General features: G+C 39.3%; 1 protein-coding gene across 3 annotated transcripts; it reads right to left on the bottom strand.

Moving 5' to 3' along the window:
* Positions 1-5,115: 5,115 nt before the first annotated feature.
* Positions 5,116-18,836, bottom strand: LOC133633562 (dnaJ homolog subfamily A member 3, mitochondrial-like). 3 transcript variants are annotated; one of them, XM_062026121.1, is made up of 12 exons: positions 18,614-18,836; positions 17,856-17,992; positions 17,696-17,779; positions 17,431-17,625; positions 13,583-13,735; positions 13,356-13,503; positions 13,198-13,262; positions 12,989-13,117; positions 12,779-12,894; positions 11,060-11,154; positions 5,809-5,947; positions 5,118-5,698 (listed from the first exon to the last, which is right to left on the bottom strand). In XM_062026121.1, the coding sequence occupies exons 1-11, from the start codon at positions 18,813-18,815 to the stop codon at positions 5,823-5,825; spliced, it is 1,449 nt and encodes a 482-aa protein (XP_061882105.1). In that variant the 5' UTR covers positions 18,816-18,836; the 3' UTR covers positions 5,118-5,698; positions 5,809-5,822. The 3 variants fall into 3 exon arrangements, with proteins under 3 accessions (XP_061882106.1, XP_061882105.1, XP_061882104.1); XM_062026120.1 differs by having other exon boundaries at positions 5,119-5,698; positions 5,809-5,950; XM_062026122.1 differs by lacking the exon at positions 5,809-5,947 and having other exon boundaries at positions 5,116-5,698.
* Between the last annotated feature and the right edge of the window lie 304 nt (positions 18,837-19,140).

The raw sequence follows: 19,140 nt of genomic DNA, 5'->3' as shown, positions 1-19,140 counted from the left end.
TCACAGCTGCTGGTGCGCCACTGCAGCTCTTGTCCGCCTCCTCGCCAGCCACGGATGTGGCCATTGTATGGACGCACGCCTCGCTAGCTGCAGCGGCGTTTAACTCGCCGACGCCACCTGTCTTGTCCCTGGTGGCTTTGGAGACATTTGGCCTGGCAACCCGCCGCCCACTCCTACCTCCCTTGACTTAGGATTTCTATTTTGGTTTTCTGGGACGTCCGAAATCCATCCCTTAGGAGTGAGGGTGTCTCATATTATGCTTGTTGTGGTTCTGCCTAGGTTTGTGTCTAGTTCTGTTCCAGCTAGGGCTGGGCGATATATCGAATATACTCGATATATCACGGGTTTGTCTCTGTGCGATATAGAAAATGACTATATCGTGATATTTGAGTATACGTTCACGCAGTTGCTTTTAGCTGCAGGCATTACACTACAGGCTTTTATCACTCTTTGTTGTCTCTGCTTCTCACAGAGACATAAAACAAGCGCACCTTCTTACATACGTCACATACGTATACGCCCTCGCGGAGCAGAGTGGTAGCGGCATGTGTAACGTTAGCTGTGGTGCGAGTGGTAATACGAGAGAAAGAAGGTGCAAATCTGGTAACAAATGAAGGAAGAATTAGTTCCCAAGAAAAACAGCAGGGGGTCCATCGTCTGGCGGTGGTTTGGCTTCAAGCGGGAATATGTCAAACAGACAACCGTAATTTGTCAAGTGTGGGCAAAAGTGTTGCTACAAAAAGTAGCATTACTGCTAATATGTAGCATCATATGAAAAGTCACCCGCTAGAGAATGAAGAGTGCTTGAAACTCCGCATGTCAACATCTCCGTACGGTGCCACACCAACAAAATGCAGAGGCAACCATTTCCACATCAACACCGTATGAAAAAAATAGTCAACAGAAGGAGATAACGTCCGCAGTAACTTACCACGTAGTGAAGGACGTACAGTATTTGATTTCCTAATATGCAGCTCATTTTTATTTGACAGTTATTGAATTATCTTGTGTGACATCATGCACAAAAGTGCACTTTGTCTGTTTTTAACTATTGTAGTGGCGTTCTGTACAAAAAGTGCACTTTAATTTAGTGTTGTTTTGATATGTCATCTTAGTGACATCATGCACAAAAGTGCACTAATAGCTTGTTTTAAAATGTCTCTGACAATCTTGCATTTTCTGTTTTGAAATGACATGAATGTTTGTGCCGCTGCTTAATAACTGTTTAATAAATACAGTTTTGGTAAATTGACTTAGTTGGGATTTCCCTCTCAGAATGAAAGTTTAAAATGAGCATATATTAATGCAGTATGAACAAGAATGTTTTAATGTAGACACATAGAATCATCATACTGGTGTGATTATATGTATCAAGTGTTAATTCAAGGCTAAGGCAAAATATGGAGATATATATCGTGACATGGCCTAAAAATATCGAGATATTAAAAAAAGGCCATATCGCCCAGCCCTAGTTCCAGCGTCTTTTCCCTTTTTTTTTTTACTTTTCTCGTTGCCTTGCACTCTGATTAGACAGTCCTGTTTTTATTTAGTAAGTTTAGTGTTTAGTTTCCTCACTTGTTGCTTCCGCTTTTCATCCAACCTGATGGGGCTTGAGAGGTGCTGCAAAGAGGAATGAGCAAAGAGAAAAGGGGGGAACTGCCCATATATAGGTGTGCCAAGCTTATGGCATCATATTCAAAAAGACTTGAGGCTGTAATTGTTGCCAAAGGTCCAGTAACAAAGTATTATGCAAATGCTGTGAAAAAATATGTACATGTGATTTTTGGGTTGAAAACACAATAGAGCAATTTTTTATTGGCTTGGTAAAGTAATGCAACAATAATGAAAATAATAATGATAACATCAATTAATAAAATTAATAAAACAAATATAATAAATGAATGATATTGCAGAGCTAATATAGTACGTACATCAAAAAAGGTATTTTCTATCCACAGAAATGTTTCAGCCAGCAAACGCAGCAGTTTGGCGCCCACAGAAACAAAACAAGCAACACTACATAATTACATGAGTGATTTAAAGTACAAAATTACGGCAGACTGAGGCGATTTGCGTCGCCGCTGAGGCCCACAAGAGCAGGGGAAAAAAGGGAAGAAACAGCCCGGCGTAAAGTATTCAGCATTCCCACGGGTGCTTTAAAAGCAGTCCTTGAAAAATGATTTTTTTTTTTTAACCCCCTGATGGAAATTTTTAAAAACATGCGTCGAAGTGCAATACAAGCCACTTCATTGGTTTTTTTTGTTGCATTCAAAGTATGCTCTACTTCACTCACAGCAAATTGCTTGTCGCTACAAACACATAAGAGCAAACGACCACAATTCATCCCACTGGGCATAACAGCATTATATATACAGTGCGAGCATTTTAGTTGCAAATGCGATACGTAAGGCTCCAATATTGGCATCAAATCAGAAGTAACAAAAGTTGTATCGGGACATCTCTATTTAAAGGGGAACTGCACTTTTTAGGATTTTTGCCTATCGTTCACAATCCTTATGAGAGACAAGAACACACGTCTTCTTTTTTTTTTTTTTTTTAGCATTTTATAGATGATAAATGCTTGGAAGATGCGACTAATGGGAGTCACCGTTGTAGCCTTCAAAGTCCTCCAAAGCAACTACAAAACCTTCCACCAAAACGTTTTATATACACACTGCAAGACTCATATATATATATATATATATATATATATATATATATATATATATATATATATATATATATATATATATATATATATATATATATATATATATATATATATATATATATATATATATATATATATATATATAAAATGTAGATAACATAACATGTACAACAACAATATTACAACCCGTTATATGTACAATATTTACCGTATTTTGGTTATTTGAAGCATTGCCGGACCTAATTTCCTCAGTGCATTAATTTCCGTTTCCATAGCTGCGCATTTCCGACTTCCGGTAACAAAAGTGTGTTCCTACTTCCGGTTTTGTAATCATGGCAGACTTGGTATCAGACAACGAAGGACACTATTTTTGGACAAATGAGGATTCACAACCTTCTCTTTTTGAACTTGAATATACGGAGGATGAACTGCTGCTTATATAAACCAGCACAAAAAAAGGGTGAAACGTTGGAGCAGACGGGAAGCCGAGAGAGTAAGATAGGCGTGACTTTGACGGTGTGAATGTGGAGCTTGGAGCCAAGCTATGCCAACAGAAATGGCGTTCTTACCCAAAATCAACTGGAAATGTCTCCGGCGAGCTGGACCAAACGAACATCGGTTCTTTGAGTGAGTCACTTTAATATTGATCACAATACACGCAGCACGTCATGCGCGTTGGTACAATTACAGTACATACGCTGTCGAGCTTGCTGTGAACAAACAAAACAGGAAATGTGTGCTAAAACATTGAAGATAATGCAACATGGTTGTTCATGTTTTTCAGTCAGTACAGATTGGTGTCATATCACATTGCGGTGGGCATTACAAACTCAAACGCGATTCGGGTGCGGACATAGAAGCTAGCTTATCTCTCGCCGTAGCTAGCTTACAGCTAATACCGTAGCACGCCAATGTGTTAGTACGCTTGAAAAAGATTTCATTAGTGTCCGCTCTTACAATAACAATGTCACTACAGCTTGATTATTATACAGGCTACCAACTTAAATTAAGTATTGTTGGCGGCTTTTGAATGTATTTTTAAAGTGATTTAAAAGCATAATGGATTCCTCCCGTTAGCTCCATTGCAAGCCACCTAACACAAGCCGATTTGTAGAAGTTAGAAAGCAAAATTAAATAAAAAACATTTGTCTTCTTGTCTCTCATAAGTATTGTGAACGATAGGCAAATTTCCCCCCAAAAAGTGCAGTTCCCCTTTAAGAGTCCTGTTCAGTCCTAAGACTGCACATTATTGTGTTTATAATAGAGTAATTTCATCACCAGAAAGTTATTTACATAAAAAAGGAATAGAAGTTAGGGATTATTTCACTCTTATAATATATACTAACATATTAAGATGGTGCACTATTAACTATTTATTACTCATTTTTAGATTTTCATTGCTTTTAACTTTTGTTGCTGTAAGTAAAAATGGCACCGCTGAACTGGCAGCTGGTTGCAGCTCTATCCTCTTTGGTTCTCCTTTGGTTTCTTTAAAGTTCCATCAATCCATCCATCTTCTCCCGCTTATCCAAGGTCGGGTTGCGGGGGCAGCAGCCGAAGCAGAGGAGCCCAGACTTTCCTTTCCCCAACCACTTCGTCCAGCTCCTCTCGTGGTGTCCTGGGTCTTCCCCGTGGCCTCCTCCCGGTCGGACGTGCCGTAAACACGTCCCCAAGGAGGCGTCCAGGGGAATCCTGACCTAATGCCCAAACCACCTCATGTGGCTCCTCTCGATGTGGAGGAGCAGCAGCTTTACTTTGTGCTCCTCCCGAATGACAGAGCTTCTCACAGAGCTTCTCTCTAAGGGAAAGCCCCGCCACCCAACAGAGCAAACTCATTTCGGCCGCTTGTACCCGTGATCTTGTTCTTTCTTTAATCGTTCACTCTTGTTTTCATGCGTTTTTTACCGTTTGGTTTAAACCTCTTTGGGACTATACGACGAGGGGTGGCCCCTTTGTGACTTTTAATTTTTTTTTATGGACTTTTGATTCTGCACTGCAACCACATACTTTCCCCATTGTGGGATGAATAAAGTCTATCCTATCTCACCCTTTGCCTCTGATGGCTGCTGGTTAGCGCCTTGCATGGCAGCTCCCGCCATCAGTGTGTGAATGTGTGTGTGAATGGGTAAATGTGGAAATACTGTCAAAGCGCTTTGAGTACCTTGAAGGTAGAAAAGCGCTATACAAGTATAACCCATTTATCATTTATTTACCCTATCCTATTCTATAATCCAGTGTCAACTCCTGTATTTATTACTGTGTTGTGCTCGTATGTGGATATCACTAATGCACGTTTCCATATGCTTGTGGCCTCTCATACCCATGTATAAAAGCACATTAGCACTACCTGGTTGGTGCATTGCTTTTTCTTTGCTGTAAGTCTTAAACCTTTTTAGAGAAATGTCCAAATTTGTAAATCCACAAAGAATGGAATTATTGGACCATAAAAAAAGTTTCTGTATCTCCATGAAACACTAACATTTTGTAGCCACAGCAGACATGAGTAGCACTGGTTTGTCTACAACATGTACAAACACTTTTATTGGGATGCTTGTCTATTATAAACCGCACAAGACATGCTAAGAACAGAACATTCCCTGTGGTACCAAACCAGACCACATGCATGATCTGCATTTAACTTAAATAAATCTTGAGAGTCCAAAAAACACCACTGTACTTAAATGTGTATAGCTTAAATGATTTAAAGTGGAACCATTTCTGACTTGTATTTAGATTTAGATTTATTACACTGTAAGTACAACAGTAAAACATTGGGTGTTACAAGAGGTTTTCTACAAGTCTGAACGTCCACAAACCTTCCATCACTCTGTTCAACCTTCAGACTGTTGTGTGGAGGCCAGTCGTGCTCGTCTTCTCCAGACTGAGGTAGCGGTGGTTCACCAGTGGGCCACTCTGGCTGGCGTCTGCTCGACGAGATCCCCAACTGCAGTTTGAAGAACTGCCTCATCATGCTTCCTCCTGGTACTGCAATAAATCATCTTCTTTTGCCGTGTTGACTTTTTTTGGCTGGAAACAACAGCAGAACCAGAATAAGCATGCAAATATTCAAGCTGCTGAATTACAAAAATGGCCGCTCCAAGTCAGTGTTTGGCAACGTGATAGCGACAAAATCCCACCTGTCTGATTACTTTCAGATAAACATCTTTTTTAGTTTAGAAAAGAAGCCCTCCTCCTCTTGCTTCTGCTGTGGCTGCTTATCCTCCACCTCAGCTGAGCTGCTCCTCTTGTCACTAGCGCCTGAAGCACTGTCTCCCCCTGCTGGACGCAAAATGGTAGCGTCATGGCTACAGCCGGACGACTCAATTCAGTCTTCATTAAAGGGCAACAGCACTTTTTAGGGATTTATGCCTGGTTCACATTTACTATGAAAGAGATGACGACGGATGGATTTATTTTTTGATGCATTCTAACTAGTGAATAAAAGTCTGCTTACAGCGGAGCGCCAATGGGAGCTCTTCTATTTCGCCCATAAAATCCAATAAATAAGCATTCAAAAAACGTCAAAAATACTCCATGTACATTTTGGGATTCGAATATTAACCAAGTATTTATATTGTTATAATAAGCACTAACGCAGACAAACTATTTATAGCGGCGCCGTGATCCCTTCCATGTGTCCCTATGTTTACATCATTGAGTGGTCTGCTGTTTTCTTGCTTCCTGTAAGTTTATCTAGACCATAAATTATGCATCACACCTGCACTGAAGAAGTCTGAGTAGCTATTCCGACAAGTTGGTACACTTTGACAGCTATTTAGGACCCAAAACTTGCGAGGACGACACGAAAAGCGCTTGTCCACTCTCATACGCCCCGTTTTTTCGTGAGGATTATGAGACATTCTTCACCTAAATGGGAATATATGAACATCCTATCAGTCGGCATCCTAATGACAGCAGACCTTGCAAGGTAAGTGATGTTTTATTGTGTTTGTTGGCTCTCATGAAGTCGGCAGTGAGTAATAATCAGTGATGAAGAAAAAAATAAGTTTTTTTAAGTCAATGCACCGCGTATGCTTAAAATTATCAAAATATGTAAGCATTAAATGTTATTATAAATGTGCCTGTTATTACATAACTATACTTACATCATGTACATAAAACCTCACTGGAAATGTTATGGATGTTTTTTAAAGGCTTTATAGGCGGAATTGCGCGGCTCCCATAGGCTCCATTGTAAGCAAACTTTTAATTACATGTATTTAATATTTAGAATGCATTAAAAAAACAACAACATCTGTAGTCATGTCTTTCATAATGATTGTGAACAATAGTCAAAATTCCCAAAAAAGTGCAGTTCCCCTTTAAGTACGAGCATTCTTAAAAAGAGAATTGGATAAATGATGGCGAAAATAAACAGTTCCGAAGAACCATCAAACTACCAACCTGTGTGAAAACTGCCTAGCAAGTCACTCTCCCAGCGAACTGGTTGAAAAAAAAAAATCTAAATACCCGCAAGGCCATTTAATTACAATGCTCTCTTGCTATTTACGTCATATTTTCATCTTTAATGGGGAACTGCACTTTTTGGGAATATTGCCTATCGTTCGTTCAGAATCATTATGAGAGACAAGATCACTAATGTCTTTTTTTCTAAAGTTGATTAAAAAACACTTGTAAGATGCTGCAAATGGGAGTCACACCATTGTAAAAATTTTAAATCATGTTATATAAAGTTTTATATACACACTGCAAGAATACATATATATATATATATATATATATACACACACACACACACACACACACACACACACTACCGTTCAAAAGTTTGGGGTCACCCAAACAATTTTGTGGAATAGCCTTCATTTCTAAGAACAAGAATAGACTGTCGAGTTTCAGATGAAAGTTCTCTTTTTCTGGCCATTTTGAGCGTTTAATTGACCCCACAAATGTGATGCTCCAGAAACTCAATCTGCTCAAAGGAATGTCAGTTTTGTAGCTTCTGTAACGAGCTAAACTGTTTTCAGATGTGTGAACATGATTGCACAAGAGTTTTCTAATCATCAATTAGCCTTCTGAGCCAATGAGCAAACACATTGTACCATTAGAACACTGGAGTGATAGTTGCTGGAAATGGGCCTCTATACACCTATGTAGATATTGCACCAAAAACCAGACATTTGCAGCTAGAATAGTCATTTACCACATTAGCAATGTATAGAGTGTATTTATTTAAAGTTAAGACTAGTTTAAAGTTATCTTCATTGAAAAGTACAGTGCTTTTCCGTAAAAGTTGGGAAATTGTGTTAGATGTAAATATAAACGGAATACAATGATTTGCAAATCATTTTCAACCCATATTCAGTTGAATATGCTACAAAGACAACATATTTGATGTTCCAACTGATAAAAAAATTTTTTTTGCAAATAATCATTAACTTTAGAATTTGATGCCAGCAACACGTGACAAAGAAGTTGGGAAAGGTGGCAATAAATACTGATAAAGTTTAGGAATGCTCATCAAACACTTATTTGGAACATCCCACAGGTGTGCAGGCTAAATAGGAACAGGTGGGTGCCATGATTGGGTATAAAAACAGCTTCCCAAAAAAATGCTCAGTCTTTCACAAGAAAGGATGGGGCAAGGTACACCCCTTTGTCCACAACTGCGTGAGCAAATAGTCAAAGAGTTTAAGAACAACGTTTCTCAAAGTGCAATTGCAAGAAATTAAGGGATTTCAACATCTACGGTCCATAATATCATCAAAAGGTTCAGAAAATCTGGAGAAATCACTCCACGTAAGCGGCATGGCCGGAAACCAACATTGAATGACCGTCACCTTCGATCCCTCAGACGGCACAGTATCAAAAACCGACATCAATCTCTAAAGGATATCACCACATGGGCTCAGGAACACTTCAGAAAACCACTGTCACTAAATACAGTTCGTCGCTACATCTGTAAGTGCAAGTTAAAGCTCTACTATGCAAAGCGAAAGCCATTTATCAACAACATCCAGAAACGCCGCCGGCTTCTCTGGGCCCGAGATCATCTAAGATGGACTGATGCAAAGTGGAAAAGTGTTCTGTGGTCTGACGAGTCCACATTTCAAATTGTTTTTGGTAATATTCGACATTGTGTCATCCGGACCAAAGGGGAAGCGAACCATCCAGACTGTTATCGACGCAAAGTTCAAAAGCCAGCATCTGTGATGGTATGGGGGTGCATTAGTGCCCAAGGCATGGGTAACTTACACATTTGTGAAGGCACCATTAATGCTGAAAGGTACATACAGGTTTTGGAACAACATATGCTGCCATCTAAGCGCCGTCTTTTTCATGGACGCCCCTGCTTATTTCAGCAAGACAATGCCAAGCCACATTCAGCACGTGTTACAACAGCGTGGCTTCATAAAAAAAGAGTGCAGGTACTTTCCTGGCCCGCCTGCAGTCCAGACCTGTCTCCCATCGAAAATGTGTGGCGCATTATGAAGCGTAAAATACGACAGCGGAGACTGTTGAACGACTGAAGCTCTACATAAAACAAGAATGGGAAAGAATTCCACTTTCAAAGCTCCAACAATTGTTTCCTCAGTTCCCAATCGTTTATTGAGTGTTGTTAAAAGAAAAGGTGATGTAACACAGTGGTGAACATGCCCTTTCCCAACTACTTTGACACGTGTTGCAGCCATGAAATTCTAAGTTAATTATTATTTGCAAAAAAAAATAAAGTTTATGAGTTTGAACATCAAATATCTTGTCTCTGTAGTGCATTCAATTGAATATGGGTTGAAAAGGATTTGCAAATCTTTGTATTCCGTTTATATTTACATCTAACACAATTTCCCAACTCATGGAAACGGGGTTTGTATATATATATACATATATACATACATATATACTTTATATACATATATATATAGTATATATATTTATATAAAGTACCACTGATAGTCACACACACTAGGTGTGATGAAATTACCTTCTGCATTTGACCCGTCCCCTTGTTCCACCACCTGGGAGGTGAGGGGAGCAGTGAACAGAAGCGGTGGCCACACTCGGGAATCATTTTGGAGCGAGCACGTAGAGAGGGTAAAACGTTGGAGCAGACGGAAGCCGAGAGAGTAAGGTCGGCGTGACTTGACGCTGCAAATGTGAAACTTGGAGCCAAGCTATGCCGACATAAATGGAGTGCTTACCCAAAATAAACCAAAAAAAAACATCCCCGACCGCCACAACTTTATATTGAGTCAGTCACTTTAATATCGATTATGATACATGCAGCACCTCATGCTTGTTATTACAACTACATACATTGTCAAGGTAGCTGTGTACAAACAAAACATTAAAGTATAAGCGAATAATTACAGATACTGTAATATGATTGTGTGTCCTATTGCATTGTGTTGTGCATTACAAACTCAAAAGGCTTTCAGCTGCTAACGTAGAAGCCAGCTCACGGCTAATAGTGTGACATGCCGTCGCAAGGCTATGTGTTAGTACACTAGAAAAAGAGTTCTTCAGTGTTTGCTCTTACAATAACAATGTCGCTACAGCTTGGTTATTATACAAGTTACGGAACGGGAATTAAGTATTGTTGGCGGTTTTTGGATACATTTTTAAAGTGATTTAGAGGTAGAATGGATCCCTCCCATTAGCTACACTGCTAGCCACCTAAAACAAGCCAATTATTACAAATTAGAATGCAAAAAAATAAAAAAATAAACCGTTTGTTTAATTGTCTCTAATAAGGATTTTGAACAATAGGCAAAATAAAACAAGTCCTGTTACCCTTTAAAGGGGAATTAAACTTTTTGGGGAATTTTGCCTATCGTTTACAATCATTATTAAAGACTTGACGATGGATGTTTTTTTTTTTTGCATTCTAAATACAAAAATAAATGCAAGCAAATGTTCGCTTATAATGGAGCCTACACGGAAGTGATCACGGTGCCGCTATAGTTTGTCTGCGTTAGCGCTTATAATAACAATACATCACTAATACTTGGTTAATATTCAAATCATGAAATGTAGATGGAGTATTGTTTGCGGTTTTTGATTATTTATTGCATTTTATGGGCAAAATAGAGGAGCTCCAATTGGCGCCGCTGTAAGTGGACTTTTATTTACTTTTATATACAAGTTACAATGCATTTCAAAAATGCATTCCGTCGTTATGTCATATAATGATTGTGAACAAAGGCAAAATTTTTAAAAAGTGCAGTTCACCTTTAAGGCCATCCATTTAAGCAGCACACAAGTTCATCCTGAGATTGATTGCACCCTCTGCTGGTTGCTATTAATTATGTCCACTGCAAAATACATTTTTTTAATGTTAAGATTATTAGAATTGTCTTGCCCTTTATTAATATTTACTGTTTCTCTCTCTGTTGGGTAGTATGGCTTAACTGAAAAAATGAAACTGACCTGCAGACCGCTTGACACCAGTAACAGTCCCAGAAACATCATTCTCATCCTCGGCATAGCTTAGCATCAGAGTTCGCTGCTTCCGCGTCAATTTCCTGTGGACAAAAACATCCAAAATCCAATGAGGGGATTGGGTTTTATGTAGATTAAGACAAAAGAGTGGAACCCTAATGGGTGACATGGGTCCCCAAATAGTGCAGGGTCAAAAGACATACGCATTAACAGCTGTTCCGTCTTCAACATTGCATTTTCCAAAATTGAATAACTCTAAAAGATGGAAATTGAATTGAAGTCATTAGTGGTCAGCACCCAGACGCTTTTTTCCATCTCAGTATAAGCTTTAAAATGTTATTTTGCAATACTACTGTAAAACTTGTGTGTTACAGACTAGTTATTGTATTGTTGATGATGATCTCATCAGCAGTAATACAATGGCCCCTCTAATGCTGACAACGTTGGCACTCTTTTCATAGTTCTGGAAAATTATCTCAACAAGTAAAATTACCCCTGAAATATACACAGAGGGGATTTTAGGCTTGTCTTCTAGCCAGTTTCAGCATATTTTAGAACGTCCACTTTTAGCTACAAAATGTGAGCGGGCCTGCATCAGCCAGCTCACTTACAGAAGACTGAAGGCAATTCATATTGCGTAGTATGTTTTGTTATCCTGAATCGCAATATTTGTTAACGCATAATTTAAAGGAATTATCAAATATTGCTGCCTGATCAGTGTTTCCCATAAACTGCCAAGATACCTGTGGCGGTGGGGGCGTGGATATGGGCCTGGCTATGGACGTGGTCACCATGACATCATCAAGTAATTTGCATAATTTACTACAATGATTTGATTTTCTCTAAAAAGGCTCAAAAAATGTATACTTACTAATTAATAATAACAGTTTTGTTTTAAACGTCCATCCATCCATCCATCCATTTTACAATATAATTACAACACTTTATGTACATATTTATATACAGATTTGAACAATAAGTTATTCACTGAAATATATTTATTAATTGTGGTTCTTACAAAAAATATATCTTATAAAATATAAAAGCTAAAATGTCTCAAAGCTCTGCCCCTTTAATTAGTGCATACTAAATAATTTAACGTTAGCCTACTACTACAACCATATTATTTACCAGCAACATAAAGTGAAACAGAGGCAGAGGTGTCCTGCCACAGTCAGTAACAAATAAACAGAAAACAGTAGTGGTGGTAGATAGACACAGAGCTTCATCAAACATCTGATCCACTGAACAAAGAGCTCCAAAAATCTTGAACTTTAGACTGCCATCAGTTTTACTCCCTACACTTAACCATGTGTTTCCTACTGGCTGCAGACTTTGCACCCTTTGTTATATACACATGTTGTGTTTCTAATATAAATACATTTAATAAAGTCAAATACAAATAAGGCAACAAGAGAAGTATCCTACACTTCTCTTTTGTAAAGTAAATCTGAACAGCCGATATGGGCATCTACATTAACTATATGATTTGCCTGAGAAGCTGGAGAGGACAACAACAACAAAAATAAATAAAAAATTTATTTTTTTATTTTTTTTACTTTATTTGTGGCGGACGTAATTCTTTCGTGGCGGGCCGCCACAAATAAATGAATGTGTGGGAAACCCTGCTGATGCATTGTTGCAGGTTGTAGCAATACAACTAAAAAGTGCAGTTCCCCTTTAATTTAATGACAAGAGATATCTTACTTGGGCACTCTGATCTTGATGTGAGCATAGTGATCACCGTAGCTGTAACTGTTGATCCGTCGAATACCTTTCCCCTGCAGACGGATCACCTCATCCGCTTGGCAGCCAGCGGGAACCTGAAAACAGCGGTCAGAACATATGGCTTGCATCTCAAAATGAAATTGGCAGAAGGAACATTCATTTGTAAACGTTGACTAAGCTATGACTCACAAGTATGCTGATGGTTTCATGGAGGCCTTGGGTGGTGGCCATGCCCCCAAGGATGGCTTGTGCCACGGAGATCCTTACGTCTGAGTGAATGTCGGTTCCATTTCGCCTGAACACAGGACTTTTCTGGACCTGAATGACCCCAATGAAAGGTATATAAATACCACAAAACATGTTTACTATTATGTAACAACTGACTGATGATAACTTACCCGAAAGGTAATGAGGATTTCCTTACTGCCGACAGACATGCACACAGTCTGCCCATTGTCTACCCCTGAAGACAAACGCCACAAAATAAGCATTAAAATGATGAGGGATTGTCTCGACACCTGTCATTCTCATGTGATATTGAAGGGTGGTAGCTTACCAGCAGGAACTTGCACTGTAACAGTTTGCCTCTTTGTGGCCTGACCCAAACCTCTGCACAGAGCGCAAGGCGTGACTATGATGATGCCTTTACCGCTGCAGCGCCGACACGTACTGCGCATCATGAAAGGGCCCGTGTGTAGCGACTCCTATTAAGTGGAAACACAGACATTGTTGAAAAATAAAATCATAAACACAATAATTCCATGTGGAGCAAGAACAACTCACCGTGCCGGTGCCATTGCAGTAATGGCAGTGCGACACTTTGGTTCCTGGTTCGCTGCCCTTTCCGCCGCACCTCGGGCAGTCGTCTTCCATGTTCACAGACAGCTGCTTGGCGATGCCTTTCGCTGCTTCGGCAAACGTCAGCTCCATCACAAACTATTGACATGCAGGCAGGGGAAACACCTCAGTGTTTGAGTACTAACACATAAACCAATCACTGTATTGACCCAAATGTGAAATTTTTTTTTCATGCATGCACCCCAAAAAAGTTGTATTTACCTTTAATTTAAGTCTTGGCAAGAGATAGGTACCTTTTACAATTTGAATCAATATAGGACCAATTCATTGTACCTGATAATCGATACCAATTTTCTGTATTTTTGTGTGTTCAAGTGTGTTCATAAATGTTGATTGTTTCTTTTATCACTCTTTTTTTAACATTGAACACTGAGTTATGCTGTCTTGTTATCTTGTTTTTTACACTTCTATGTCTCATGTACAAGTACTGTAGTAAACTGCAGGGATTCTCAAACTGTGGTACCGGGCTCCATCTAGTGGTACACCAAATAATCACTTGATTAAAGTACATCCATCCATCCATCCATCCATTTTCTATCGCTTGTCCCTTTCGGGGTCGCAGGGGTGCTGGAGCCTATTTCAGCTGCAATCTGGCGGAAGGCAGGGTACACCCTGGAAAAGTCGCCACCTCATCACAGGGCCAACACAGATAGACAGGTGCATGTTATTGGAGGTGGGAGAAAGCCGGAGTTCCCGGAGGGAACCCACGCAGTCACGGGGAGAACATGCAAACTCCACAGAAAAATTCCAGTGTTTTTATTTTCCTATATTCAAACAGTGTTACTGTTCAAACTGTGTGTAATATTACAGTGGCCAAAAATTCGAAATAAACGTGTTAAATAAAACCTCTGCCTTGTTTTAATGAATACTTAGGCCTACTATACTACTGTATGTATTTTAATGTTGGTCATTATGGTGGTACTCAGAGAGCCATGTGTTTCCTGAGGTGGTACTTGGTAAAAAAAAAAAAAAGTTTGAGAACCACTGTTCTGGTACTACATTGTAGACTTTGCGTGTTACAATTTCAAGATGTTAGATGGCAGTAGATGTATAGACTATGTTGTGTTGCCATACCCAGAAAGTAGTATTTGCTATTAGGTTGACCATGCCAAGCTTTTCTTTAGCTCTACAAAATGTTTAAACTGTATTGTATTTATTACATATCAGCTGTCTAATTCTAACATGCATCTTAGTTGTAGTTTTCATTGCCAAATTTGGAGAAACTTGTAATAGTACCAACGGATATTCCAAGCAACAAAGGTATGCCAAGGTGGCACGTTTTGATTTTACGTAAATCAGTACTTACAAAGTACAGAATTCGGTACGAGGCTTGGGCCAATAACAAATTGTACTCGACAATATATTGACCTACAAATAATTGCCGATAATCAATATTATTGCCATTATTTTTTTGAAACAAAATTGACCACTGATAACATCATCATCATCATGCATGTATACATTTACAGATGCAATACACTTGCATTTCTCGTATATTATAACATTGTAATTGAAATGTAAACTTTTAAATATCCAAGTTAAATAAAATAAACAAATAACAAAAATAAAATATAATCTCTTGGTAAATATAAAATGTTCGACTTGAAAAATAAACACAATAAAAAGTGATAAATTAGGTTTAGGAGAGGGTAGGTCCTCAAATATACACAACCAAAACAATAGATAAAATGACTAAATAGTTATGGTTACCAAAATTATCACAGTAATTATTACCGCGGTATTGTTGGATGTACTCAAAAAGTACGTATACACACACTAACATCTTACTTTCTTGGCAGAGGATACATCAAATATTGTTCTGGCCAAATTATTTAAAATTGTGTGTTAAAATATGTTTATCTTCTTCCATCAATCTTTTTTTAATAAATGCAAAATGGTTGATCAGTTTGTTTCACTTCCCGTTTATGTGGCGTCACGCGGGTTCACGTCCTGTTAAACGGACGTCCGTCTGTTTCAACTTAACACTGTGCAGTTCATATCGGTCACTTTATGCAAAGACAGCAGATCCTTTATTTTTTATGAAAAAATTGCTGTATCATAATCCCGATTTTAAAGACGATAAAAAACGCTTGAATAATGCGGCTGAAGGGAGTGCCTTCAAAGCCCTCTAAAACAACTTCAAAACCCTCCAGCAACATTTTATATACACAGTGCAAGTCTATATATAATGATGTAACAGACACCTGCATAACAATAGGTAACATGTTCAATATTTACTATACTTAGGTCATTTTAATCATTTCCGGGACTGATTTCTTCCGCGCATTGATTTCTTATTGCATAGCAGCGCACATCTGACTCTGGCAACAAATGATTGTTCCTACTTCCGGAATCAAACACGAGTGTGTTTTCTAATCATGGCAGACTTGGTAACAGACAAAGAAAAACTATTTTTGGACAAATTAGGATTCACAATCTTATCTTTTTGAAGCTAAATGAAAAGCAGATGAACTGCTGCTTCTAAACGCCAGCACAAAGGAAGAGTGAGACGCTGAGCAGACGGAAGCCAGGAGAGTTAGGTGAAAGCAATTTTGACGCTATAAATATGGAACTTGGAGCAAAGCTATTTTGACATAAATGGAGTGCTTACCCAAAATCAACAGGAAACATCCCCGGCCAGCTAAACCATACGAACAACTGTCCATGCGTGTTAGTACAACTACAGTACATACGCTGTCTGGCTAGCTCTGCTGTGTACAAACTAAGGGCTAATACTTTACAGATACTTTAATATGATTTTTTATGTTTTTCAGTCAGTACAAATTGGTGTCGCATCGCAGTGTTGTGCATTACAAACTCACAACGCATTTCATGTAGACGTAGAAGCTAGCTTATCTCTTGCCCTACATAGCTTTTAGGGCTAATACCGTAGCACAGCAATGTGTTACTACGCTAGAAAAATAGTTCCTTAGTGTTCACATTTACAATAACAATGTCGCTACAGCTTGATTATTATACTGGTTACAAAACTACCGACTAATGATGTATTGTTGACAGTTTTTGAAAGCATTTTTAAAGTGATTTAGATGTAGAATTGATTGCTTTCATTAGCTGCATTGCTAGCCATCTAGAACAAGTCAATTGTTATACATTAGAAAGCAACAACAACAAAAAATTGTCTTTTTAAGGATTATGAACAATAGGCAAAATCCCAAAAAGTTAAACAAAAAATACGTTAAAGTCTCTAGTTTATATGTTGGCATTTCAGCAAGCTAGCAAGCGGACGCTATTCATTCCATTAGTTTACCAAAGTGCATTTATCAACCACAGTTTTTCGATCATGTTAATAAAATCCGGTAATACTAACCGTCAGGAGTTTTACAGCGGTTATCATTATTGTTTATGTGCATGTAGTACAAACGCCTGCAGCTGCTGCTAAAAGTGACCGCTCTGCCTCTTGCAGCCGAAACAACACATACTGTACATATGGCGATCACCAAAGCTGGAAAAGTCACCGACTAAATTTTCATTTATTGTTCGGTTAACTAACTTACCGAATAATGACCTGGGCTTATTCAGTACCCATCCCTAGTCTTGGCCTTGACCTATGTTCCCCCTCTGATGGTTGCAGCAAACTACAAAACATTGTTGATAACATTTATTAACTTCTGAGAACTTTTGCAAGAGGAATGCATCAACATTTTAAAGTGAAAACACTTTCTCTGAAAATTCAAAAACTTTTCAAACCCTGAAAAAAATTAGAATTATAAGAATTATTATGTGGCACCCTCTGCAGGTCCAGGGATTCTTACCTCAGGTCGTTGATCAAACATGCTGTTCACGTCCCTGAAGCCGCTAGTGAAATCCCCAAAGATCTTTCTGAAGAGCTCCTCCGGGTCTAAAGTGGTGCTGCCCGCTCTATATTGCTGCTGGCTTCCACGGTTCGGGTCGAAGCCTGCCGAGCCGTACATGTCATACTGCTTTCTCTTCAGCTCATCACTCAGCACCTGCAGTAGACCAAAATATTAGTAACCTATTTTTAGCTGGTGTGTTTGTGTGCATGCTTCGCTGTTGTACATCGTAGGCTTCAGCCAGCTTGGCAAACTTCTCTTTGGCTTGAGGGTCATCTGGGTTTGTGTCTGGGTGGTACTCCTTTGCCAACTGTAAACATAAACACAATTAGTCATGAAGAGTATCTTTACCTTATTACAAGGAACCCAAATGGGCAGCATGTCACCTGATAATATGCCTTTTTGATGTCTTTCTGAGAAGCCGTGCGGGCAACTCCCAGTACCTCGTAGAAGTCTTGCTTGTCTGCACATCTGCTGCTGGAGTGGAAACATCGGTCAGTGGTGACATGGAGACGCTTGGGTACTGCAGACATGATAACAAATACATCATCAACCCATTCCAAACATCCTATCACACACTTTTCTGCTTAATTACCGTCATTTTATATAATGAATGATTTGAAATTGGCCCTAGTGTGTGAATGTTGTCTATCTGTGTTGGCCCTGTGATGAGGTGGCGACTTGTCCGGAGTGTACCCCGCCTTCCGCCCGAATGCAGCTGAGATAGGCTCCAGCAACCCCCGCAACCCCGAAGGGAATAAGCGGTAGAAAATGGATGGATGGATGGATGATTTGAAATTGGCCCTAGTGTGTGAATGTTGTCTATCTGTGTTGGCCCTGTGATGAGGTGGCGACTTGTCCGGAGTGTACCCCGCCTTCCGCCCGAATGCAGCTGAGATAGGCTCCAGCAACCCCCGCGACCCCGAAAGGGACAAGCGGTACAAAATAGATGGATGGAAATAAACTATTCTGTGCAGAAGATGCAACAGCAATATAAATTACATCAGACAAAAATTAGGTCATTTTAGTTTTTAATTTTTAGGTTTGTCACCCTTCTTGTAAATCAACATATTCACCAAGACGACATTGTAAAACAGTTTTATTTTACGTAAAGGACATGTTGGTAATGCTCGATCTTGTTCACCTGTCAGTCGGTTCAATGTCACCGCATTTCCGTGTCTCCACAACATCAAATTAGCTGCTAACCATCCCCGGTGTGTGGGCGAGGACGCTGTCGAAAGCGACACATGCCTGACGGATACCACCGGTACACAACCATGGTTTATTTGAGAAATAACGGATGCTGCAAAACAGCGTGACGCTAGCCGGCTAGCGGAGGTCGCCATTTTAAACCATCGTCACTTCCGGGTGAGAGACGCTCTGCGCATATGCAAAAGGAAAGTGTTTGTTTATGGCGGTCATTTGACTCATTTCACGTCATATTATAACATTAACATATACAAGATATACGCTACATGTCTAAAGGTGTGTTGGGGTGCAACATGAACTATAGTTTAAACTTATTTAAATGCTTTCAGTTAGCCACTTCAATTATTCCCTCGCCAACCAACAGGTGGCGCCGCAAAGCTGTTATTGACCACACAAGACAAGTCACAAGGCAGGTTTCATTTACGCAGCAATTTATTTATGTAGTCATTTATATGATTTTTT

This window comes from Entelurus aequoreus, linkage group LG18 (genome assembly GCF_033978785.1).
Source record: "Entelurus aequoreus isolate RoL-2023_Sb linkage group LG18, RoL_Eaeq_v1.1, whole genome shotgun sequence".
NCBI lineage: Eukaryota > Metazoa > Chordata > Actinopteri > Syngnathiformes > Syngnathidae > Entelurus > Entelurus aequoreus.
The sequence above is the reverse complement of the archived record's forward strand: the minus strand, read 5'-3'. Positions and strand labels throughout refer to the sequence as shown.

Bases quoted from the DNA above. Each gene is read 5' to 3' on its own strand.
- LOC133633562 (XM_062026120.1), bottom strand. From the start codon at position 18,815: ATGGCGACCTCCGCTAGCCGGCTAGCGTCACGCTGTTTTGCAGCATCC. The intron at 12,895-12,988 runs GTGAGTCATAGC...CGCTGTTTTCAG, and splicing joins ATGAAACCATCAGCATACTT to GTTCCCGCTGGCTGCCAAGC. The intron at 5,951-11,059 runs GTCAGTTTCATT...TTTTGCGTCCAG, and splicing joins TGGTGTCAAGCGGTCTGCAG to CAGGGGGAGACAGTGCTTCA.